The following is a 26768-nucleotide window of genomic DNA, read 5'->3' as shown; positions in this document are numbered from 1 at the left end:
CACTTCTATGATGTTAATAATCCACTCATTTGTCAGTTTGTCATACTGTGATGAAATGCACATTGCAGTGATGCTGGAAGCTGTGCCCAGTATTTTGGATAACAGCAAGGTCACCCTTAGTGGAAAGGTTTCAACTGAGCTTCCAGACTAAGACAGACTAAGACAGAAGGACAGACAGACAATCACCTTTCTTTTTCTTAAAACCATATGCTTATGGTTTATCTGTTACAGCCGTACTAGTTGGCTTAGACATTATTCTTGAGATTGTTTATAAATTCAAATAAGATATCCTTTAAGTTATAATTTGAATCCTATAGCCTTGCTTTAATTTTATTCAGCTTCTATTTAAAATACAGTTGGCACAAACTGATGAAATTGAGATTCTCCATTATGTCTTCCCACCAATTTAGTCAGTTCGATTTCCTTGAGAGAGCCACTTACATAGTCAAGTTTGTGTTGTTGGGAAAAAAAAAAAGAAGAAAAAAAAAACATTGGCAAAGAATAGATCATTTGTCTTTCAAGATTTAGTATTCATTTTTAAGTGCTTTCTTATAACACCATTGCCACATATTCTACCTATTTGTCCTGCTCCCTGTACATTGGAACCTCCTTGACCCAGGAAACAGAGAACTGTGACACCAGAGAAGTACCAGAGGAATCACAGCAGTAGAACCAAACATTAGAGCTTGAGACATAGGGATAGACTATCTGGCACAAAGAGATAAAGCTGAGTGCCTTTAACAGGAAGATTCTCACGTTGGAAGGCATTCAAAATAAGACTGAAGAAAATCTCTGTTCAAAAACAAGATTAATGATGTGGATAGAGAAGAGCTTTTGTATTTTATGATATTTTTATTTCTTGGATACATTGTAGTTTGGGAGGCTTTGACAAGGAATAACCCAGGAATAACGCTACATTTCCAACATGTTATATTATGGGCACATTATTTATCATTTCATTTAGTTAGAAAAACCTGTAAGCATCCATCAGTAATTGAAAGGGTTTTTTTGTTGTTGTTGTTGTTAGCTGCCATAGAGTTGGTACTCAGAGCAGCCTTATACACAGCAGAATGAAACACTGCCTGATCGACGCTGCCACTTGGCCAATCCATCTCGTTGGGGGTATTCCTCTTTTTCTGTGACCCTCCACCTTACCAAATGTGATATCCTTCACCAGTGACTGGTCCCTGCTGACAACATTTCCAAAGTATGAGAGACAAAGTTTGGACATCTTGGCCTCCAAGGAGCACTCTGACTGAACTTCTTCCAAAACAGATCTATTGGTTCTTTTGGTATCCTAGGGCACCAATATACTCCTCCAACACCATAACTCAACAGCATCAATTATTTTACAATTATCCTTATTCACTGTCCATCTTTCTCATGCATATGAGGTTATTGAAAATAACATGGCTAGGGTCAGGTGCACCGTAGTCCTCAAGCTGACATCTTTGCTATTCAACACTTTAAAAAGACCTTTTGCAGCAGATTTGCCTAATGCAATACGTCGTTTGATTTCTTGACTGCTGTTTCCATGAGTGTTGACAGTTGATCCAAGAAAAATGAAGTCCTTGACAACTTCAATCTTTTCTCTGTTGATAGGAATGTTGTTTATTGTTCCAGTGGTAAGGATTTTTGTTTTAATTGAGATGTAATTCACACTGAAGGCTTTGCTCTTTGATCTTCATCAGTAAATATTTTAAGTGTTCTTCATTTTTACCAAGCCAAGTTGTATCATCTGCATATCACAAGTTGTTAATGAGTCTTCCTCCAATCCTTATGCCACATTTTTCTTCATAGAACCCAGCTTCTTGGATTATTTGCTCAGCATACAGGTTGAATAAGTGAAAGAATACAATCTGACACACATCTTTCTTAATTTTAAACCATTCAGTGTTCCCATGTTCTGTTTGAACAACTGCCTCTTGGTCCATGTACAGATTCCTCACGAGCACAATTAAGTATTCAGAAACACTCATTCTTCGCAATGTTGTCCATAGCTTGTCATGAGCCACACAATCAAAAGCCTTTGCATAGACAATAAAGCATAAGTAAACATCTTTTTTATATTTTCTGCTTTCAGCCAAGATCCATCAGATATCAGCAATGATATCCCTTGCTCATTCCATGGCCTTTTCTGAATCTGGCTTGAACCTCTGGAAGTTCTCTGTCAATGTATGATTGTAGCTGTTTCTGTATTACGTTTAGTAAAACTTTACTCGCATGGGATATCAAAGAGATTGTCCGATGATTTCTGCATTCCACTGGGTCGCCTCTCTTTGGAAAGGGCACAAATACGGATCTCTTCCAATCTGTTGACCAGATAGTTGTCTTCCATATTTCTTGGCTGAGATGAATGAGTGCCTCCTGTGCTGCCTCACTTTCTTGAAAGATTTCAATTTTTATTCCATCAACTCCTGGTGCCTTGTTCTTTGCCAATTCCTGTAGTGCACCTTGGACTTCCTCCCTAAGTATCATTGGCTCTTGATCATATGCTACCTCTTGAAACCATTGAATATTAACCATTCCTCTGTGTATTCCTTCCATATCTACTCTTGATGCTTTCTGCCTCATTCAATAATTTGCCCAGAGAATCCTTCAATAATGAAAGTTGAGGCTTGAATTTTTTTTTAGTTCCACTAGCTTGAGAAACGCTGTGCATGTTCTTCCTTTTTGATTTTCTGACTCCAGATCTTTGCACATTTTGTTATAATATTCGCTTTATCTTTTCAAGCTGATCTTTGAAATTTCCTGTTCAGGTCTTGTACTTCCTCATTTCTTACATTTGCTTTTGCATCTCTACATTGGAGAGCAAGTTTCTTCATCTCTTCTGACATCATTTTTTACTCTTTTCTTCTTTCTTGTCTTCTTAATAACTTTTTAGTTTCTTCCTGCTTGATTTTCTTTATGTCATCCCACAACTCAACTAGTCTTCAGTCTTTAATGTTTAATGTATCAAATATGTTCTACAGATGATCTCTAAATTCAGTTGTGTTATATTCAAGGTCATGTGTTGGTTCTTGTGGACTTGTTTTCATTGTCTTCAGTTTCAGTTGGAATTTGCACATGAACAATTGATGGTTCTGTCCCACAATCTGCCCCTGGCCTTGTTTTGACTGATGATTTGGAGCTTTTCCATCTTCTGTTTCCTCAGTTGTAGTCAATTTGATTTCTGTGTATTCTATGTGGCAAAGTCCATGTGTTTAGTCGTCTCTTATGCTGTCTAAATAAGGTATTTGAAATGAAGAAATTATTGGTTTTGCGGAATTATTTCATGCCATCTCCAGCATCATTTCTATCACCAACAAACAACACCATCTGTTTATTTTTGTGAACTTTCATATAAATTAATTTATACATGGTGCACTTTTCCTGTTTTTTTTTTTTCCTTTTCTTCTTTTCACTTAGAATAACTATCGATATGTTTACTTATTTTTAATTTTATTATCTTTGTTTTTATTGTTATTGTAGTTAGGTGTCATCAAATTGGTGCTGACTCATAGTGACCCTGTGCAAAACTGAATGAAACACTGCCTGGTCCTGTGCCAGCCTCACAATCATTTGTATATTTGAGTCCATCACTGCTGCCACTGTGCCACTCCATCTTATTTTGGATTTTCCTCTCTTTGTCAATCCCCCTATTTTACCAAACAGGATATCCTTCTCCAGGGATGGACCCACCTGACAACTTCTCAAAAATATGAGTGACAAAGTCTGGCCACTTGGTTTCTAGGGTGCATTCTGGCTGTACTTCCTCCAGAACAGATTAGCTTGCAACTTTGGCACTCCATGGTACTTTTAATATTCTCCTCCTACAATATTGCTTAAATGCGTCAATTCTTTTATAGTCTTCCTTATTTGCTGTCCAACTTTCACATGCATATAAAGTTTTTGAATATACCATGACTTGGGTCAGGTGCACCTTAAGCCTCAAACTGACATCTTTGTTCTTCAACACTTTAAAGAGGTCTTGTGCAGCAGGTTTGCCTAATGCAATAAATTGTTTGATTTCTTGATTACTGCTTCCATGAGTGTTGATGGTTGATCTGAGCAAAAGTGAAGTCATTGACTACTTTAATAATTTCTCCATTTTTCTTCATGTTGTTTATTGAGGATTTTTGTGTTCTTTACATGGAGTTGTAACCCATAAGGAAGATTGCGGTCTTTAATCCTTATCAGTAAGTATTTGAATTCCTCCTCACTTTCAGCAAGCAAGGTTGTATCATCTACATATCACAGGTTGTTAATGAATCTTCCCCGTATTTTAATGCCACATTTTTCCTAATATAACCTAAGTATTATTTCTCTCTATTATGCCACACTACTATTATTTTTCCTTTTTACTCATCTTGTCCAGTGCTTATCCTGCAACACCCAGCTAGAATGGTCAGCAGGACTTGAGATAAACAGAGAAATTTCTGAAATTCCTCAGCCCAAGATCCCATAAATCCTTCCTTATGCCCAAGATTCCCACTCCCCTTTTTCTTCTGAAGGGAAGATTTGGCAGATTTCTGCTCCTCTGTCCTTCTATGTATCAATACACAATGCATACTTTCCTTTCTGTTCTGAACCTTGCCTCTGAATACTCCTTTTTTTTTTCTGGTAACAATATCAAATTTTGGAAAGAAATCAGTAACACTTTTTTACTAAAATAGGTGTCAAGCCAATTGGATTTCAAAATAAAACCCACTAATGCATTCTTCGGTACATATTACAATTAGTCTGGTAGAGCCATATTTTCTTTCAGAAAAAATCAACATGCTTTAAAATGACTTTAAACAGTAGCTTTTTTCTACATAGAACAAAATTAAGTGTCACCAAGCAAATTAGATTTTAAAAGTGATGCACAAAACTACCACATGTAGAATAAAACATTTTATTTTGTATTCGTTTCAAATTTGAGATTTGATTATATAAACATGCAGAAGCAATGTTACTAGGATGCAGCACTGTATGATTAGCACTGTGAACCACAAGATTGGCAGTTCAAACCCCCAAGCTGCTCCTTGGAAACCCTATACGAGGTCGCTGTGAGTTGGAACCAACTTGACAGCACTTGCAGCAGCAGCAATCAGTGACAAGTAAATAGTATCTATTTAAGAAGCTGCAGGATGTAGCCCTAGTGGAGTGTTCATCAATACCTATAGAAGGGAGCATAAGAAACAGGATTGGGCATGCAATAATGCAGGCATTGTGGTTTCTAGAGTTTAAATATTCCATTAGAATTGTCTTATATTCAACTGAAATGAATAGACCTTTATTGCCCTGAGTCTATCAGTCTTTGACTGTGGGTTGCCATCAGAAATGATGACCTGAGGCAGAGCAGTTCTCTGAGGCAATGCCTGAAGTGGATTCTGAGCAGATGGGTTGGCAGTATATTCTTGAAAGGAAAGCTGAGGCTGCCAACACAGTGCACAGATGACAGATGAATATTTTATAGCCTTTTGTTTCTCATAAAACCAAATGTAATGGAAATATTTTATTAGTTATAGGGTCATATGCCAAAATTTCTACAAGTTAATATGTATGAGATGTTTGGTAAAGTGGACGGTCAGCTAAAAAGAGGAAGATCCCCAATCAGATGGATTGACACAGTCTCAGCAGTGCTATGTACAAGCAATGATTGTGAGGTTGGCATAAAACTGGACAGTGTTTACTTCTGTTGTTCATAGGGTTGCTATGAGTCAGTACCAACTACACATCACCTAATAACAACAACAATATATGTAAGAACTAGTGCATTCTCAATGTAAATAAATTAGAATACATTTTGACAAAAGTAATTTTACAAATATATGTCAAGGAACATACATTCTTATTCATACAAGCACGAATATAGAGGGCAGCCAATACTCCCTATCAAAGAATAGATTTTTGAGAAATATGCTATTGAATAAATTTGCTTGTTAAGTGCAATTGAATGGGTTCTAACTCATAGTGGCCCAGTATAGGATTTCAGAGAAGCAACTGCTGGATTTGCACCACTGACGTTGAAGTTAGCAGTCCAGTGCTTATCCTGCAACACCACACTAGGATTCTAATAAATTTACCAGGCATACATAAATTTTGTAAAAAGTAAGTTATTTAAATGAAGAAAAATTATCAAGTAATTTGAAATAGATGTTCCTGGGTGAAATCTGTTAACATACTCAATTGTAAACCAAGATGTTGGAGGTTATCTCTAATCCCAAAATAAATAAATGAATCCAACCTATAGCCAGTTGAGACTGCTGAAGAGTAGATCATCAAACTCATGTTGATTTCCACACTCTGTCATTGTCTTTATGATTATGGACACATCTTATAATTATTGAGTTTCTGGTTTTATCATCACTAATAATGGAGTAGATGAGTGAGAGTAAATTTGAAATAGTGTTATATTCAGTAATTCTATAAGTTGTTGTTTTTAAGCACCAAGGAGTTGGTTCTGACTCGTAGTGATCTTGTATGTGGTTTCCAAGGAGCAGCTAGTGTGTTTGAATTATGGAATATAAAATTATGTTTTATATAGATGTAAGAAGAGGAGATAATTTTGATTTATTGTAATATTTTCTATAAATCTCTTCAAGAAAAAAATAGTTGCATATTTTTGAAATATATTTTTTGCTTAGCAAAAGACACTAACCTAGAATATAGTCTGAGTTTTGACAAATGTAAATACCTTTGGCCAACAAACTGAAAAGAGATCCATATTTGTGCTAATTCCAAAGAAATGTGACCTAAGAGAATGTGGAAATTATTAAATAATATCATTAATATCACACTCAAGTAAAAATTCTGCTGAAGATAGTTCAAAAACAGTTGCAGCAGCACCTTGACAATGAACTGACAGAAATTTAAGCCAGGTTTAGAAGACGATATGGAACCAGTGAAAAAATGTGAATTCCAGAACACTTGACTGTACTCATAAAAATCTATGCACAGACCAAGAAGCAGTCAAACAGAACAATGAGATAGTGCCTCATTTGAAATCAGGAAAGATGAGTGCCAGAGTTTTACACTTTTACCATATCAACCTGTATAAGATTTCTTTAAAGTGTTAAAAAGCAAATATGCCACATTGAGGACAAAGGTGGGTCTGACTCAAGCCATTGTGTTTTAGATTGCCTTATATACATGTGAAAACTGAACAATGATAAGGGAGACAGAAGAACAATGGATGCATTTGAATTGGGGTGTTCTAGAAGAATACTGAAAATACCATGGATTCCAAAAGGGACAAACTCATCTGTCTTGGAAGAAGTATAGCTAGAATGTTCCTTAGAGGTGAGAATGGTGAGGCTTCATCTTGTATATTTGGGTCCTGGAAAAGGACATCATGCTTTGTAAAGTAGAAGGTCCTGAATAAAGAAGAATTCCTCTAAGAAGATGAATTCACATAGTGACTTCAGCAATGGGCTCAAGCAAAACTGATTGTGAGGAAGTCACAGGAGCAGGCAGAATTGTGTTCAATTATGCAGAAAGTCTGTATGAGTCAGAATGGACTCAATGGCACCTAACAACAAAAATAAACAGATGTGGCTTTGTAACTGTCCTTTTCTTGCCAAGAAGAACCATCTTATTTTTCAGTAAGACAAGGTCTTACCCAACAAATGATGGAGACTTGTCTAAAGGACATTGTCAGAGCAATTTCAATAGGCTCTATGTGGACAAATTAAGAGCACTTGAAACATTGGTGGTGGTGGTGATGTTGCATCAGTTCTGACTCATAACAACCTTTTTAGGGTTTCTGAGACTGTAAATCTTTGTGGGAACAGAAAGCCTCATCTTTCTTCCACAGAGCAGCTGTTGGGCTCAAACTGGTGACCTTTTAGTTTGCAGTACAGTGCTTATCCTTTAGAGTTAAGGCACTCCCCAATACATGTTGAAAATGTCAAATGTTTTTCTCTATCTATCAAAATTAACATAATGGTTTATCTTTTTCCGTGATGGTTATTGATTACACAGATTGATTTTTAAATAGTTGAATATTGAATTAAGTTTGCATTCCTAGGATAAATTGCATTTAGTTATGGATTGCACTTTCTGTAAGTTTATGGATTTTATTTGGTAATACGTTAATTAGGATGTATGCATTTAAAGTATTGACACATAAGGGTAAGTTAAACAGTATTGGTACGAAGGTTCCAGTTGATAATATATGAGTTTATTCCAAACAAAACATGTTCAAACATGCTTCTGAGATCAGTGTATGACTGCAGACAAGTTCTCCCTATTTTGTTTTCATAAGGGTGCATTAAAAAAAAAAAAAAAGATAAAAAAAAAAGGACACAGACCCTTCATAAAGGCTTATTATCAAGAAATTTCAAGACAATTGAAAATTGCATTGGTAAGAAAAGACCCGAAAGTTTTGCCAAGCAATCCTCCTACCCTGTTATGACAATGCACCTGTTTATCCTTTGAGGGAAACTAGGTTTGTCCTATGAGAATGCCATTAGGAAACCTTCCCTCATCCACCCTGCAATCCTTTCCTTGCCCCTTTGGACTTCTTTTTGTTCCCAAAACTCAAAGGAAGTTATGTTAAGAAACAATAACTTCACATTTTGGTATTTTTGATTAATAAAAGTTTCTATGATTTTGTAGGAATACTATTTTTTGTACACTGGTATATTTGTTTGCAGTTTTCTTTTCCTATTATAGCTGTGAAATTTTGGTATCCCAGTGTTCAGGCCCTCACAAAATAAGGTGAATAAAATTCTCTATTCCTCCTTTATTTTCTGAAATAGTTTCAGAAACATTCCTGTTACTTCTTTATTAAATATCTGATACAATTTTATTTGATGGTATCTAATAAAAACAAAAAAAATTAATAACTATCTGGGCCTTGAATTTTCTTGGTGGAAAGATTTTAATTTTATAATCTTTATTAAAATCTATAAGGGCTTTTCTGAGCTTGAGTCCTGGTGTCACACTGAAGGATAAGCAAGTTTGCTTGTTCAAACGTTCCAGCCACTCCTTTGAAACCCTACCCAGGGCCTGTATGAGTCAACACTGACTTAACAGCACTTAATCGCAGCAGCAACAAAAATAGTCATATGTATTGGCATATAATTTTATCTGTATTATGTCCTTATTGGATTCCTGGTGTGGAGTACTGAATATGGATAAGCACATTATGGTTAATGGTTCAAACCCACCAGCAGCTCCTTGGAACCCTTATACAGAGCCCTGGTGTGGCGCTGTGGGTTAGTGCATCAGACTGCAAAGTCATTTGAACTGCAAGGTTGGTAGTTCAAGTTCACCAGCTGCACCACGGAAAACCTATATAGGGTTGCTATGGGTTGGATCCAACTCCACAGCACTTCACAACAACAACATGAGTTGGAACTGATTCTACAACACTTAACAACAACAACAAATGCCTTTATTTCATTTCAGAGTCCTTGTGTGGTGCTATAGGATAAGGACTGGACTGATAACCATAGCCTCAGTGGTTCAAAGCCACTAGCCACTCATTGAAAACCCTGTACAATATTCCTGTGAGTTGGAACTGATTAGATGGCACATTAAAACACAAAAATATTAACATTTAAAAAATGAACACTTGAAATGTGGCTAGTATGACTGAGGAATTGAATTTTTAATATTTAAAAAAAAATAAATAATTCAAATTTAATTTTAAATTGTGACACGTGACTTCTGACTACTGTTTTGGAGCAAAATTAGAACCCAGATTAAGTTGTTCTTGCATTCTTGATTCATATATCCCATTGCTGACTCCTCATACCTACTAATGATCCCATTGAATTTTTTTTTTTTTAAATAACCTTCCCAAACCAACCAGTTATCATTGAATTGAATCTGACTCATTGGGACCCCATATGTGACAGAGTAACACTGCACTTCATAGAGATTTTAAAGACTGAATTTTGTAAATAGTTTATTAGGTCTTTCTTCAAAGGCAAAGACAACTCTAGGGTTAGACAAAAACATAGTTTTGTTTATTGATTGGTTGATTGTTTAATTGACTTTTTAACAATTTGTCTAATTTAATTTTATACTAAATTTTAAATTTAAAAATTCTGATGATTCTAACATATTACTTTGGTCTTGGTCCACAGTAAGTATAAAAACATGAATCTGACATTTCTTGGCTTTTCGAACAATGGTTACTAATAATTACTCTGAGGTAATTGTCCCATGAGTTATTAATAAAATGATTTGTTGCTCCAAACTTGAGCATTTTTAGAATTTCCTAGAGATTTACTGATCATTATTTTGTACTGTGACTTTTCTTTCCTCCAATATGCCCATCATTCCAAACAATCTACATTTAATTATGAAATGTAGGAACTTCCCAGCCACTTTAATAGCACATGTTGTAAATTGCACATCTTTTTTTTTCTTTAACAATATAGTTTCTGTCATTTTCATATGATGATGGGAGAGGGAATAACTATAACTTGAGTAAGCCTAGTGGAATTACTACAAATGAAAGTTGACAATGCTGAAGTATGCACTAGGGTCACCTATCAGCAGACAAATTATCCCAAAATTAAGTTCAAAGTTCACTTACTTTAATATTAACAAGAAGAGTATTGTAATGTATAGTCATTCACCTCTGCCCATTGAAATTTGCCTTCACAATGTTCTCTTAGGAGTATTTCTATAATTTATTTTTTCTTGATTATTAAATAAGTACAGATTTATACTAAGCAGGCTTACATATTTGATGTAACTAGTGTAAAGCATAAAATTCTTATTAGTCCTGCAGCGATTATGCCTTTCAAATTTCCTGTATGTTCTGTTACCTTTTCTATGTATTCTGTTGCCACAGTGTAAAATAATGATCAATCAATCTCTAAGAAATTCTGAAATACTGACATAAAATTAGTACTGTGTTTGCAAAAATCAAGGCTATGTATGAATCTAAAACATTAAATAATAGACATAATACTACCTACCATTTTCTGAGGGGAAGATGTGTCCGCTTATGCTAAATACTTTGCATTCATAGTTTGAATCTATACAGCATTATCAAAATAGGATTGTCATACTTACTTTACTAAGTTAAAATTTAGACTTAGCAAAGTAAAGTAATACAATAAATTTAGTTATTTAGTAAATATATTAAACAGGTAAGATTCAAATCTATAATATATACTCAGGAAATGTGGATTCTTTCAGTATAATTTATTAGTAAAAGTCCTGGTGTGGCACGGCAAGTTAAGCACTGGACAGCTAACCTCAAACTGCAAAACTGGCTGTTGAAGCCCACAAGTGGCTCTTCAGAAACCCAATATAGGGTGGCTATGAGTAGAAATTATTTGACGGGGCCTACGGAAGGACCCTCAACGAGATGGATTGGCCAACTGGCAGCATCGATGGACTCAAGCGTGGTAATGGTAGTGAGGTTGGCCCAGTATCGGGCAGTGTTTTCTTCTGTTGTACATAAGGTCTCTATGAGTCAGTGCCGATTCAATGGCACCTAACAACAACAACAACGGAGGGACCAGTCTCTGGAGAAGGATATCCTGTTTGGTTAAGGTGGAGGTTTAGAATAAAAGAGGAAGACCCCCAACGAGATGGATTGGCCACAAGTGGCAGCATCGATGGACTAAAGCATGGCAACAGTAATGAGGTTGGCCCAGGATCGGGCAATGTTTCGTTCTGCTGTGCATATAAGGTCGCTATGAGTTGGTACTGACTAGATGGCACCTAACAACAGCAACATGCTAGTAAGATACATATAAAACATCACAGAGAACCACAATTGTTCTTTCACTTGTATGGACAGGGTTGGTATTGACTGTGTGTATTTGTAAGCAGTAACTTTTCAAGTTGAAAATGTTTTACTCTAAACATGTAGTTAACCTTTTATAGGGAAGACATCATGACGTTTTTAACTCCAGCATGGATTACCAGTCAATCTGACCTAATTTCCCAGCCTCACGGTTTACATATTTGTAGAGGAAATAACATTTATTCATGTAAAATGTAATATGTAAACCAATGTTAGATGATGAATGCATAAGCTTTGTAAAAATATCTCAAGCCACATCCAAAAATATAATGTTCTTAAAATTGGGGGCTCAGTGCAAAAAATACAATAGCTTCTATCAAAAAGTAAATATATTTCAATTATAAAAATGTAAAAGAGGTATTTAAAGGAAATGGAAATTGAAATCATAGCATAAATAATGATTATGTGTTGGCTGTAAACTCTATTGGTGATTCCTCTTCTTTCCTAGTGTAGTTTCCTTTCAAGTTCTTTCTTAAATATTATGCAGGAAACATGCAAGCGAAAGAAAGTACATCAAAGATTTTATACACACACATACAATACCTGCATAGACATACATGCACACAAATAGAGTGGAAAATATTTCCAAATGTTACATTGTTACCTTGATTTTAATTTAATCAACAGAAAGTAAAGAAAGTCGTGCTTACAATACAGTAGCTGAGATCATAGATCATTAAACTGGAGTCACAGAAAAATGTTAAGTTAAAGACAAGAAGACACAAATCAGACGTTCAAACATCTGCCAATAAAACAATGAAAATTAATGAATAAATTTAAGAGCAATGATATGAAAGTAGCAAAATATTAAAAACACAGTTTAAAACAGAATGTATGACCACATGGAGAATTTGTTCCCTGACCAAGATGATATAGCAACTGAAATTTGGCTTATAAAATAAAGTGAAATTTGTTTTGCATTTTCATGAGTTAGAGGTTTCCAAATGAAAATGTTTAAGACACATTTTGTAGATAGAAATTTTAAACTAGACTGTAACTTATTTTTCCTAAAGAAATTAGGAGTTTTTTGTCAAAGCTCCATTTTGCAGTCAGCTTTTTTGTTGTGGGTGAGGCATTGAGGTGCTAACTACAAGGTCAATAGATCAAACCTACCCACTGTTTCTCAGGAGAAATCTGAGGCTTCCTGCTCTCACTTACAAAGATTTACAACCTCAGAAATGCTATATAATGTTGCTATGAGCAGAATCAACTTGGTGGTAGTTTGGTTTGAGAATTTTCTCTTTAAAGCCCATCAGTTTTGAAGTCACCTGTTTCATTTTCTGATGTACCCATTTTGTGTGTAATACTGGCAGTGGTTGTGTGCCGGTCAGTCTGCTTTGACTCATAATGATTCTTTATAGAGTTTCCAAGACTGTAAATTTTTACAGCAGTAGAAAGTCTCATCTTTTTGTTGAGGAGTGGCTGGTAAATTTTTACTGATGACCTTACAGTCAGCAGCCCAATTCGTAATGTAAGATGCTACCAGGGATCCTTATTGTATAAAACACAAATTTAATTGCATCAACAAAGAGTGTTTCTCTGTTTTCAGCCCATAATAGATTTTTGGTTAACCTGAAACCTTTAAAGTTTTCTCTTTAAACAAACACATTTCTTAAGATAAAGAGAGTCTGCAGTGTGAGTCAGTCTAACAGTGAGATGCCTGGAGGAGTATGGTTGATTGGATATTGATTTGGGTCTATTTATTTATATGTAGCAATGCATTCAGTTGGTTAAAAAAAAAAAAAAAAGATAAATAATTATTTAAGACAGTTTCTTTTATGTGCCTAGACATGCATTTGTATAAACATATTTATAGCTCAACAATATTAAAACTAACAGTAAATTTCTGCAGATGTCCATTGATTGCTGAAATTGGCTGCCATGAATAGGATATGCAACTTGGATAAGCAAGATTGTAGGATGATTTGTCCCTACAAATCAGTATAAGAATATATACTTATTTTCATTATCTATTTATACTAACTAAACAAGGGGGAAAACCCCTGACATATCTCTATATTAACTACACGTTTATCTTTGTGAACTACTGAAAAAAGATACAGAAGTAAATGCATGTTTTAAATGAAAATCGTCCTACTAAGGAGACCAGTTAAAACAAATAATACAAATAGGCAGAGCTTCCCCTTTTCCACTCAACATGAAACCAAGTGTTTGTTTTTGTACAGAATATTCTTGTTGGGTGATCTTGAATGGATTCCAACTCATAGTGATTGCACTTGACAGAGGAGAACTGCTCCGTTGGGTTTCTTGGGTGTAATCTTCATGGCCTTAGATTGCCAGGACTTTCTCCTGTGGAGCCACTGGGCAGTTTGAACTGGATAGCAGCTGAGCCTTTAAACGTTGCATCATCAGACTCTCTTTGTGCAAGATGATATTGTTTTGTTGATTATGTTGTATTGAGTCAGTTCTGACTCAATGCAACACTGTACAAGGTTTCCAAGGCTGTAAATCTTTTGGGGAGCAGAAATCCTCATCTTTCTCCCATGGATCAGCTGCTAGTTTTGGACAGCGGGCCTTGAAGTTAGCAGCCCAACATGTAACCCACTATGCTACCAGAACTCCTTTGTACAGAATAGGATTTTTTCAAATTGTGTACATTTAAAATATGGAATTGGATGGGACTATGTTTACAAAAAGGGATCCAACTCTTCAAAAAGAGGAAAATACCTGGATAACACATGGGAACCTTATATTTTATATTGGTAAATCATAACAAGCTAAAAACTGTAATATCATCATCAAATAAGCTGATTCACACATAATGTACATACCTTGTGTTGTTGTATGAATCAAAATTATATAAATAATAATAATCTATGGTTTTTTTAATAGTTTCTTCAATCTCGGTTTTTACACTATTACTTAATTCTGACTTTTGCTTTGTTTGAATATCAAAAGCTCACCCACATGAATTCTTTGATGTCCTAAATTATATCCTTAGACTCCTGGTATGGCGCTATAGGATTAGCACTGGACTGCAAACCACAGGTTGGCAATTCAAATCTGCCTGGTACTCCTTTGAAGCCCTGTACAGGGTCTCTACGTGTCTGTGTTGACTGGACAACACGTAACAACAACAAAAACAACAAACTATAAACTTAACCTCCTTTGGATATTGAAAAAAAACATGTCATATAAATTAAGATGATCTAAAATGAAATTTTGAAACAAAAATAAAATATATAAGTCTAATTATGATTTTTATTAAATTAAATATTTACATATAGTAAAATAAATAAAATACCAATAGATTTTATCGTTTTAATTAATGTATTATAATTCCTTTTGCAAAGCATATTTTCTAGTCCTGGTGTGGCACTGTAGGGTAAACACTAAGCCATAAGGTCAGTTTGAACCACAGGATCGCAAGCAGCTCCTCATAAACCCTATATCTCCTCAGGGTCACTCTGAGTTGAAACAACTCGAGGGTACTTCATAACAACAATACAAACAAGAGTCTGGAAAAATATTTTACATTTTGAATTTTCTGAAAAATTCAGAAACCTCGTAGATCTTATAATAACTATTTAAAATATGTCATTTCTTTATAAGCAAATATGAGAGTTCTGTTGTGGCGCTGTAGGATAAACACTGGGCCACAGGGTCAATTTGAACCACAACGTGGCAGTTCAAACCCACCAACTGATCCTCAGAAACCCTATGCAGGGTCTATATGAGTTGCAATGACTTGAAGGCACTTAACATAATATGATATGATATGACATAACATAACGTGCTGAAATAATAAAGTATACTAGCAATTCATGAAATAATCTTAGTTATAGCAAGTTTTCTCAGAGTCATAAGTAACTCTAAATATTCCCTATAAACCTATTATAGAGTTTCACTACTTAAATAGTCTGTATATCTACTTATTCTGTATTTATTGAAAATAATAGTTTTTTTCTATTTACTTCTTTGTCTTATGCTTCTTTTACTTTTATAGTATAGACTTATAAAAGACACAAAGTTATTCTATTTTCCTACCGTGCATTTGTTCCAAATATTGAAATCTGGAGTATTTAAAAGTTTTAAGCCAAATATCAAACCCCTATAATGATTTCTCAAAGGGGTTAAAAACAATTAAATGCAATTCTTGCTTCAGAGAATTGCTATGCATCATTAGTTGCATCTTCAATGCATCCCATTCATCTTATTTTGTTTAGTGAGTATAACAATTTTTAAGTAATTGTTGAATTCTGTAGGGAGGGTTTTGTTGGAGCATCATCACTTGCTGCAGAAACTGAAGTAGTTATTTGTTCTCTTATTAGACGATTTTCATTGGTAACTGCGGGCCTTTTTTTTTTTTTTTTTTATTTTTAAGAGATCCTCAATGATGATATATATACATGTGTGTTTTTTTTTTTTTTTTTTTTTTAGCTGATTGTAAATCAGCACTGTGAATTCAAGTCATATTCTTTTCCCTTGACTACTGAATATAGGATGTAAGCAAACAACTTAGCTGAAAGATGAAATTAAGCTATGGAATTTTAATGGTGTGTTGTCTATTTTTATGAGATGGGGGCTGGGGACCACAAATGAAATTAAGCACAAAATTATACTGAAATATTCTGAACACTACTTATCAGTCAGCAATTGGCCCTGTTTTACTAAAAACAGAATGGATATAAATTGGAAACGACATCAAGGGAAATAAGAATGATTATTTAAATTAAGAATGTTAAATTAGGAGAAAGAAAAGTGCCAAACCTTTCTTAGTTGGGAATAAAAGCAAAGATTGCAGAAAGAAATGTAATGTAAAAATAAAGCAACAATTTTCAGCTTAAAATTTAGGCAAAAAGGCATTGTTGTTGTGTGTTATCAAGTGGTAAGGAAATGGAATCTACATTGATGTCCAGGAAGTACATTTTATATTTAAGAAAATAGGAATATGTTCAAAATTGCACAATATACCACTTAAAACAGAAAGCCACTGGACACACAAAAACTAGCATGTTTTATCAAATTTAGCAAAGGTGATGAAGAAACCCATGCAAAATGGTTAAGTGGAATGTCTTCAAGTACATTTTTTTTGTTTATTATTATTAACATGTTTTTTTATTCACTGCAAAGAAAGCCTGGCTACATGTAAAGAAGTATTTTGTGATCAACTTGAGGAAACAAATGGCTGTGTAATGATAATCATGGGAGGCATTTCAGAAGAAAGATCTTCGTCTGAAAAGTCAGCGATTGTGAACTCTATAGACCACAGTTCTACTATGGCACACATGTCACCATGAGTCAAGATTACCAGGAGTTGAACATTATTAGGTCACAACTGGTCTAACTGGATAAAAAAACAAATTTTAGTCAATTTCCTCTTTTATAAAGTGGTAAACAAAATAAACAGATGACTGATATTTAATACAGATGCTGTTGTTGTTAAATGCTGTTGAATCGGTTCCACCTCATAGCCACCCTATATCAGGCTTCCAAAGAGGTACTGGTGAGTTTGAACTGCCAACCTCGTGGTTCAAAATGACCATGTGGTCCAGTGCTTATCCTACAGAGCCACACCAGAACTCCTTTAATACAGATAGATAATTTTTAAGTTGTACCAACATTTTAATTCCCTTTATTACACTATCTTCCAAGTAGTTGTTCTTTAATGATTAGTTCAATCAAATAATATTATTAACAATATTATTTAATAGTCATTACTCGTTGTTGTTATTAAGTTATTGAGCCAGTTCCCACTTATAGCAATCCTTTGTAACGTTTCCAAGCAACAACTGGTGGATTTGAATTGCCTACTTTGTAGTTAGCAGTCCATTGTTTATCCTACAGTGACACACAAGGACACCATAATTACTGGAAGAAGGGCCATTAAGAACTTTTTCCCAATAACTATGAAATCTAGGCTATCTCTAAATTTGATTTAAATTAGGTACTATAAAGGCCTCTAAAACAAATGATATAAAATCACTGTATTTTATAGATTTTTAATAACCTTGAAAATTGGAAATTTTACATCAAATAATAAAATGATTAACTCAATCTTCACAGTAGTATTTTATTTAATGCTACAATTAAAAGCATAATTTCAACCTGACTCCGTAAAATGGCACTGTTGAAAAGCTAAGTTTCCTTTAAACATGGTAGCCTAATTACTCTTGGTTGTTTTATCACCCAACTAAAACAAAATTAAATTATAAATATTGATTAGAAACAGATTGATCAGTCATGAAGGAATGAAAAAAAAATCACAAAAATCCTCTAATAAACCTTCTAAACCATCCTAGTTGTCATCAAGTGAGCTCTGACTCAGGAGACCAGGTTTCATAAACAGAATTGTGCTCATATGGAGCAAGATGGGGCTGATGGGTGTTTCCACTGGTTTTGTCCTTTTGAAATAGATCCCCATGCCTTTCTTCTGAGCTTCCTCTGAAAGGATTCCAACCACCAAGATTTTGCTTAGTACCCAATAGTTTCAAAATTTTGTATCAATCAGGGTCTCCTCACTTCATTGAAAAATGTAAAAGAATCATAAAATGTCACAGTTACTTCAGGAAATCCAGCAGTATAAAAATAGAAGAATCACATTTAGTAAATAAAATATTACACATTGTGGGAGCAGGAAATGTCAAGGAGGAAGAGTGAAAAAACTTAAGAATAATTATATCTCTGTGAAAGTAGCAAATCTTTCAAGAGATTCTCATAGAAGACTGTTATGGCAAATAAAATTTTATTTTATGTAATAAATAAAAAAGTTAAATGCATGACTGGTGAGGTCTGGAAAAATTGTCCAGGATAAATCTAGAAGGTCTAAAAAACCTTTACTAGAAAACCTAGTGGTAAAAAAAATACTAATATAGGGAAAAGACAAGAAAACTCAGAGAAAACCAAATATGAAATATGTAACTATATATATACATACATATATATAGTTATAGTTATAGTTACAGTTATTAACGAGCTCTGGTAGTGTAGTGGTTACAAGTCGAGTTGCCAACCTCAAGGTCAGCAGTTCAAAACTACCAGAGGTTCCATGGGAGAAAGATGAGGCGTTCTGCTCCCTTGAAGATTTCAGTCTAGGAAACCCTATGCAGGGTCGCTATGAGTCAGAACCGACTCCATGGCACATAACAACAACATATATATATATATACATATATATCCTTTGTTAATTGCTTTAGAGTTGATTCTATATACATATATATGGAGTCCTGGTATGGCACTGTGGGTTAATACACTATACTGCAAAGTTGGTTTGAGCCACAAGGTCAGTGGTTCAAGCTTACTACCTCCCTCTCAGAAATGCTATACAAGGCCATTATGGGTCAGATCCGACTCTGAGACACTTAACTAGAACAACAAATATAAATATATGTATTGATGGTGGTTATGTGGTGGAGTCTGTTCCAAGTCATAGTGACCCTGTATAGGGTTTCCAAAACTGTAAATATTTACAGGAGCAGAAAGCCTCATCTTTCTCCCATGGAGCGGCTGGTAGTTTTGAACAACTAACTTTGAGGTTAGCAGGCTGGCTGTTAACCACTACGCTAACAGACCAACTTATGTGTGTGTGTGTGTGTGTGTGTGTGTGTGTGTGTGTGTGTGTAGACTGTCTGATCTTGGGCCAACCTCACTATTGTCTCCACGCTTGAGCCCATTGATGTTGAGCCCATTGATGCTGCCACTTTGCCAATCCATCTCGCTGGGGTCTTCGTCTTTTTCTCTGAGGTTTTAGTGTCTAATATATCACATTTGTCCTTGAGATAATTTCTAAATTCAGATGGGGTATGTTAAGTGTCATATTTGGGCTCTTTTAAACTGTTTTTTTTTTTTTTTTTTTTTTTCAGCTTCAGCTTGACCATATATGTATGCAATTGATAGTCTTTACCCCAGTCTGATCCTCACTTGTTTTGATTGATGATATGGGATTTTTCTACCATTTCTTCCCACAGATGTAGTTAATTTGTTTTCTGTGTATTACATCTGATGAAGTCCATGTGTATAGTTGTCTTTTATGTTGGTAAAAGAATACAACCCTGACACACAACTGTCTTAATTTTAGCATACAACAAAAACATTCATAATGTAATTATGAATGTCCTGTGGTTCATTTATCAAAATCCATCCTTTAACAAATAAACATAACTATTATAAATATAAATCTCTCTTTCTGTACTTTTTTTTCTAGTTTTTGTAATAGAATCTTGCACTGTTGACCAATATATAAAAATATATCAGTAATCAGAATGAGAAAGAGTACATATAATATTATATATTTATAATGTATAAATTATTTTAGAGGAGTAATACAATTCATTTCAGCATTATTAATACATATGGCATATATATATATATATATATATATATATATATATATATATATATATATATATATATACAGTCATTCTTTATTTTGTTTGACCAAGAGTGAAAATAAAGTATAAACTATTTTAATTCCCTCTACTTCTTAGATAATTGAATTTCTGTTTATAACGTATCTTCATTTTATGTTTATAGCTGGAAAAGAAAAATGACACTAAATTGAGAGGTAAAGTTTCTATATTTCAGGGTAATTTAATTTAACTTGGGTTTTATCTAAGAATAACTGGATCTTGGTGTGGCACTGTGGGATAAAGCACTGGATGACAAGGTCAGTTAGAACCACAAGGTTGGCAGTTCAAATTCATCACCTTTTCCTCAGAAATGCTGTACAGTGTTACTATGAGTTGGAACTGACTGGACCGCACTTAACACCAACAAGAATAACTGGAGTTCATTTACTTCATTTTAAAAAAAGTTTCATATTAATCTAAATAAATCAAACAATCTCTTTTAGATTAAAATTTTATTTTTAGATAAATATCTTAAATGAGTACTTTTTAAGAAATATTATAAAATCATTATGAAGCCTATGTAAATGACAAAATATGTTTTCTCTAAATGATTTGTTTTTTAAACTATTTAAATTCAATGTATTATTTAATTTTAAATATTGAGCTACTCAGTGTAAGCAAATGTAATAATGATTTATAATTAAGGATATGTAAATTTAAATTTAATAAGAAAATGACTTTAAAATATGCAGCAGAGTACTAGTTCCATTTTCATTAATTGTCATGTATCTTGCCATGTCCTTTATCTGCTTGTGGATTTACAAGGAACACAGCAGGTTGTGAATTTTTAATAGGCTTTCTTCAAGGAAAGAAAGGTCAGTATTAACATAAAAATTCTTCTTAAAGATTTGTGGCACAAATGTTTCAGACCAAAGAACAGGTGTTATGGAGAAACTGAAGCCACTATAATCTGACATTTTTTTGTATGTTTAAGGAAAATTTAATGTCTCATGTAATAAAAAAGCACAAGGACACATCAATATAAACATTATTTCTTTTAAAGTAGATGCTGTAACTTATTTGGCATATGATACATAATTCAGTTTCTCAACACCATAAGCAAATTTTCTGTTCAGTTAAGTTTTCAATAAATCAAATTATTGATTCTTTATTTCAATAAAAATGTATCAACAAAGAGAATACTACAGATGTAAGCACTAACTTTTTTCTGATCTTCGTTAAGTGACTTGAAATGTGAAAAAAAAAAAGTATCAGAGGAATGCTCACACACAAAGGAATGAGAAAGAGACAATAAGAGGAAAAAATACAGAAGATGTGTACAAATAAAGATGTAATTTAAATAACAAAAGGAAACTTTAAGAGAAGAGAAGCAACAAGTATAGTAAACACCAACTAAAGAACTGTGTACATTGTTCTCTTTCTTTATGTTTTGGTACAGAAATTGTATCACCAGCCGCATGCCTATTGCGCCTGCATTCCATCAGTTTTAACCAGGGAAGAAGTAATTACCCAGTGATGCAGAAAATCATCTCTCACCCTCACTTATTATAATCTACTTGAGTTGTAACTTCTTTAAGTATGTGTTCAATTCTCAAGTGCATTAAACATATTTTGTAATCATAAATTAATGTAAATTCCGCAAGTATAGTTATTTTCACCCTTTACTCTAGTGCTAAGTTTCAATTTGTAATAAAATAAGGGATTGCTTTCTTTTCAATTCAAATGGTCATAAATGGAATCACTCATAATTCAGTGAAAAAATATTGTTACTCTAGTCCCTTAAGATCAAAAGTTATAAATGCATGAGTTTTATGGTGGTGGTGGCGGTTTTGTGCCTTGGAGTCAGTTCTGACTCATAGGGAGTCTGTATAGGTTTTCTGCGGCTGTAAATCTTTATGGCAGCAGAAAGCCTGATCTTTTTCCCATGGAATCACTGGTAATTTCAAACTGATAACCTTGAGGTTAGCAGCCCATCTTTTAACTACTGCACTACCAGAGCTCCTTATGGGTTTCATAAGGTTCTTTTAGGTTTAGTCCCATTTGGAAAAGGTAGAATTTTTATTTATTTATTTAGTTTCATTTTCTGGCTCTCAAAGTCATGGACAAATTTTCAAGCCTCATCCATTCGATATTCTACTAACTACTACCATGCTCAATTTTCTAATCTGACAGAAACTCCCAACAGCATGTCATTCTTTTTTTAAAAAAATAATTGGTGTGGTGCTGTAGGTTAATGTGCTAGACTGCAAAGTTGGTTTGATCCACGTGGTTGGTGGTTCATGCTCACTAGTTGCTCTTTGGAAATCCTATACAGGTCTCTATGGGTCAGAACCAACTCGATGGCACTTAACAACAACAACATAATACAAATGGAGTCCTGGTATGGCACTGTGGGTTAATGTGCTGTACTGTAAGGTTGGTTTGAACTGCAAGGTCAGTGGTTCAAGTTCACCAGCTGCTCCTTGGAAAACCTATACAGGGTCCCTATGAGTCAGAACTGAGTCATTGGACCTTAACAACAACAGCATTAACATAATAGAAATAGAGGTAAAAACTCCACTGTGATTTCTATTCCAGGAATTGTATACAATTCACAATATTAGCAACTCTTTTGCTTGCTTCACAAAACACATCTTAATAATTACAGCCTTTTCTTACAGTCTTCTTTACCTAATATGGATGCTCTATATTCAACCAGTGTTTATTCTAGTATGCAGACCTTTACTCATCATTTATCTGGTATTTTAAATGCCATATGCTTAAGGAAATCCTCACTGTATCCTATTGAACAGACATGCTTTCCCCAAAGCTTTTATCACCTAAAATGGAAAAAAAATATATTTAGTTTAGAAATAATCTGGTTTTTATGAGAGTCAACACATATTATTTCTGATAAAACATTGAATAAATAGAGAATCAATGTCCAGTCTACTAAAGGGCATGTTTTCCTGACCAAATTGTTAAATAGCATCAGTGAACTTGTCTTAAATGATTGTGATACCCAGGCAGAACAAGATACACAACACCTACATCTGGTCTTTGGAAAATTGCCAGTGTATTACATATTCACAAAATCAGATTGGTTCTTGGAAACTATATGTAGTTTCAATTACTGTTGTTGTTGTTAGGTGTCATCGATTCATAGTGACCCTATACACAACAGAATGAAATACTGCCAGGTCCTGGGTCAACCGCACTATCGTGGATCCACTTGAGCCCATTGATGCTGGGGGTCTTCCTCATTTTCTCTGACTCTCCACCTTATCAAACATGATATCCTTCTCCAATGACTGGCCCTTACTGATGTTAGGCCCCAGATGGCCTTATCTGGTAGGAGACCCCAAAAAGATCAACAGGACTTGAGTTTGATGCAAAAGCAAGAGGTTTATTTGCCAATGCGTTGGGGTCAACCGTCACAAGGACTCCTGAAACTAGGAGATGAAGGCGACCCTTATCTGTTTGTTTCATTACTTTTTATAGGGTTACACAAGGCAGATTTCGGCAACAGTGCATAAGCATTTTGCAATTGGTGAACATATTAACCTTTAAGTTGATTGGTTTTGGCATAAAGTAAGTATTCTGACCTTTACGCAGATTTGTTTCTGGCGGTCAATTTGTCAGTTTCTTGCAGGTGTGGGGTATTTCCAATGATGTTTTAGGGCGGCCTAACCTACTTGTTATGACATTTAGGGGAAATGTCTTTGCTTGTATATTTCCTCGCAGCGGGGTTTAGTCATGCTATAGAAAAGCAGAGGCCTCGGTGCTTTTGGATAATTTTTGAAGCCATGCTAAAGTTTGGTCAAGTAAAGTTTCAGTCCTTACACTGTGTCCGAAGTATGAGAGACTAACTCTGATCATCATGACTTCCTAGGAAAACTCATAACTGTACTTCATCCAACACAGAACTATTTGCTCTTTTGGCAGCCCATGGTACTTTGAGTAATTTCTTCCAACACCAAAACCCAAATGCATCAATTATTTTATGGTTTTCCTTATTAACTGTTCAACCTTGTGAGTTTTTTAGGGTGTTTTTATGCACAACAGTCATATGTTACTTTTGAGAGATTTTTAATTAAAAGCAGATGTATCATCAGTTTCTGAACAGTACATTTTGATTACATAAAAAAATAAGAAAAAAAAAATTGTTGCATGATGTTTTTACCCAAGCACTTATCTGTTGGTATTTTCTTAATCCATTAAAAATATAAAGGCTACTTCTACTATTTAGATAGCAGAAAAATAGTTTTATTTAATTGATTGCTAAATGTTAATTGCCACAGACAATTAACCAAGCAGTAAACTGTGCTTTTGAAAACCCAACAACCATTATTAATACAAAATACTACTGTTCCGTTAATGTATGTTTCTTGATGTAGATATATTAATCAAATATATTTAGGTCAGATATAAGTTCCTGCATTTTTAAGTAGAGTTCAGGGACAGTGTCTCCTATTTTTACTTTTCTAGGCTGTAGGTCAGATTACCTGTTTTAATGCATATTTGAATTGTAGCTGCATATTAAGCACACCTTTTTTTCTTAACATTACAATATGACTCCACCACTCAGCTGCCAATGTATTGTACTGTGGTGTTGTGTATGTTGCTATGATGCTGGAAGCTATGCCACCTGTCTTTTAAATACCAGCATTCTTCTTGGATCAACTATTAACACTCATGGAAGCAGCAGTCAAGAAATCAAACGACATATTACATTAGGAAAATCTGCTGCACAAGACCTTTTTAAAGTGTTAAAGAGTAAAGATGTCAGCTTGAGGACTAAGGTGCGCCTGACTCAAGCCATGGTGTTTTCAATAACCTCATATGCATGCGAAAGCTGGACAGTGAATAAGGAGGATCGTAGAAGAATTGATGCCTTTGAGTTGTGGTGTTGGAGGAGAATACTGAAAGTGCCATGGACTGCCAAAAGAACCAATAGATCTGTTTTGGAAGAAGTGCAGTCAGAGTGCTCCTTGGAGTCCAAGATGGCCAAACTTCGTCTCTCATACTTTGGACATAATGTCAGAAGGGGACAGTTGCTGGAGAAGGATGTCATGCTGGGTAAGGTGGAGGGTCAGAGAAAAAGAGGAAGACCCCCAACTAGATGGATCTACCAGGTGGCATCATTGATGGCGTTAAGTGTGGCAGCGGTAGTGAGGTTGGCCGTGGATTGGACATTGTTTTGTTCTGCTGTGCATAGGGTTGCTATGAGTCAGTTCTGTCTCGATGGCACCTGACAACCACAACAACAACATAGTAAAACTGTAATCCTTATGTCTTACGATGCCATGCAGAAATCTTCCTGTAGGAAGTCCCTCTCTTCTGGGTAAGTATCTTTCCCCAGGTCAGTTATACAAAGGTCAAATTCAACCACTGGTTTATGCATCTCTAGGTCTAAATTAACATCTGATGAAAAATACTATAAATGTAATTTTTCCATGATTCGTGGTCTTATGTGTTGGGAATTGCACTGAGCTGGCGTATTCACTGGACTGAGACATCCACATGAATGAATGCAAAGTTCTTTGCAGTGATTTAGGAAAGCTAGTATTGTAGACACTGACAAGGGGGCAGGAAAGAGTCTTGCCATATTTTGCCTTGTTCCTATATGAAGCTTGCCCTCTGCAGTTATTCAGAAGATGTATTTGACAAGGTAGGAAGCTAGAACATCTTTTATTTTATAGCTTATTAGTTTGATTTATTACTTTAAAATATGTAGATATGCAATTTGGATATACATTTGTACACTTTTTGCAAGTCCAGCAAACATCATGAAATTGTCACTGTATGGATCAAGGAATAATGCATTTTATTTCCAGTTGTGGGAAATATTTCCCATACATCTTTTGGATGTTTCATTTCTTAAGGTAACACTAATTCACCAACAGAAATAAAAAATACCAAAGAAGTTTAAAGGACATGAATTCATGTATAATATGAGAATTTTCCTTTCATAGGAAGATGCTGAGAGAAGCAATTTTTACATAAAAATATCAAGACTTCAAGACTAAGGACTGATGTGTTTATCAGGAGTTATTTGCTCATCAAAATAGTTGTTTTATCAAACAAAGGACTGAGGGGCCTATGTTTGGTTTATGTATTCATTTTTTATGCTTTTTATTAAAAAATTTAGAATATGGGCTATTCTGATATGTAAAATACTACTAGTTAACATGCATGAAAGAGTGTAGCCAAACTTGTTCAAGTCTCATTTCAAGAACTAAAGACAACGGATTCCATTGATCCAGAGACCTTCTTTGACTCCTTCCAGTATTTATATACCTTTAGATAGTATCATGATTATTGTCTTTTTTATTTCCTCTAGCTTCATTCAGACCAAGATAAAGGAGATGGATCTCTCAAGTATATTTTATCTGGAGATGGAGCTGGTACTCTTTTTATTATTGATGAAAAAACAGGTGACATCCACGCCACAAGAAGAATTGATCGGGAGGAAAAGGCCTTTTACACTCTGCGTGCACAAGCTATTAACAGAAGAACTTTGAGGCCAGTAGAACCAGAGTCTGAATTTGTGATAAAAATCCATGATATCAATGACAATGAGCCTACATTCCCAGAGGAAATTTATACAGCCACTGTTCCTGAAATGTCTGTTGTAGGTAAGTTCCTTTATACTATTTTTGATGATATTCAAAAAGTAATATGAATATGTACACACACACACACACACACACACA

At 34.6% G+C, this 26768-nt stretch overlaps 1 protein-coding gene across 1 annotated transcript in view; it reads left to right on the top strand.

Annotated features, from left to right (window-relative positions):
- The window catches only part of CDH10 (cadherin 10, type 2 (T2-cadherin)), a 154359-nt gene that overhangs the window by 36676 nt on the left and 90915 nt on the right, over nucleotides 1-26768 (top strand). The window contains exon 2 of the mRNA XM_006873667.1: nucleotides 26396-26690. Coding sequence (XP_006873729.1) covers nucleotides 26396-26690 — 295 coding nt within the window. The remainder of the gene's footprint in view (nucleotides 1-26395; nucleotides 26691-26768) is intronic.

Source organism: Chrysochloris asiatica, unplaced genomic scaffold (assembly GCF_000296735.1).
Source record: "Chrysochloris asiatica unplaced genomic scaffold, ChrAsi1.0 scaffold00248, whole genome shotgun sequence".
NCBI classification, from domain to species: domain Eukaryota; kingdom Metazoa; phylum Chordata; class Mammalia; order Afrosoricida; family Chrysochloridae; genus Chrysochloris; species Chrysochloris asiatica.
Note: the sequence above shows the minus strand (reverse complement) of the source record. Positions and strands in the feature narration are given on the sequence as shown.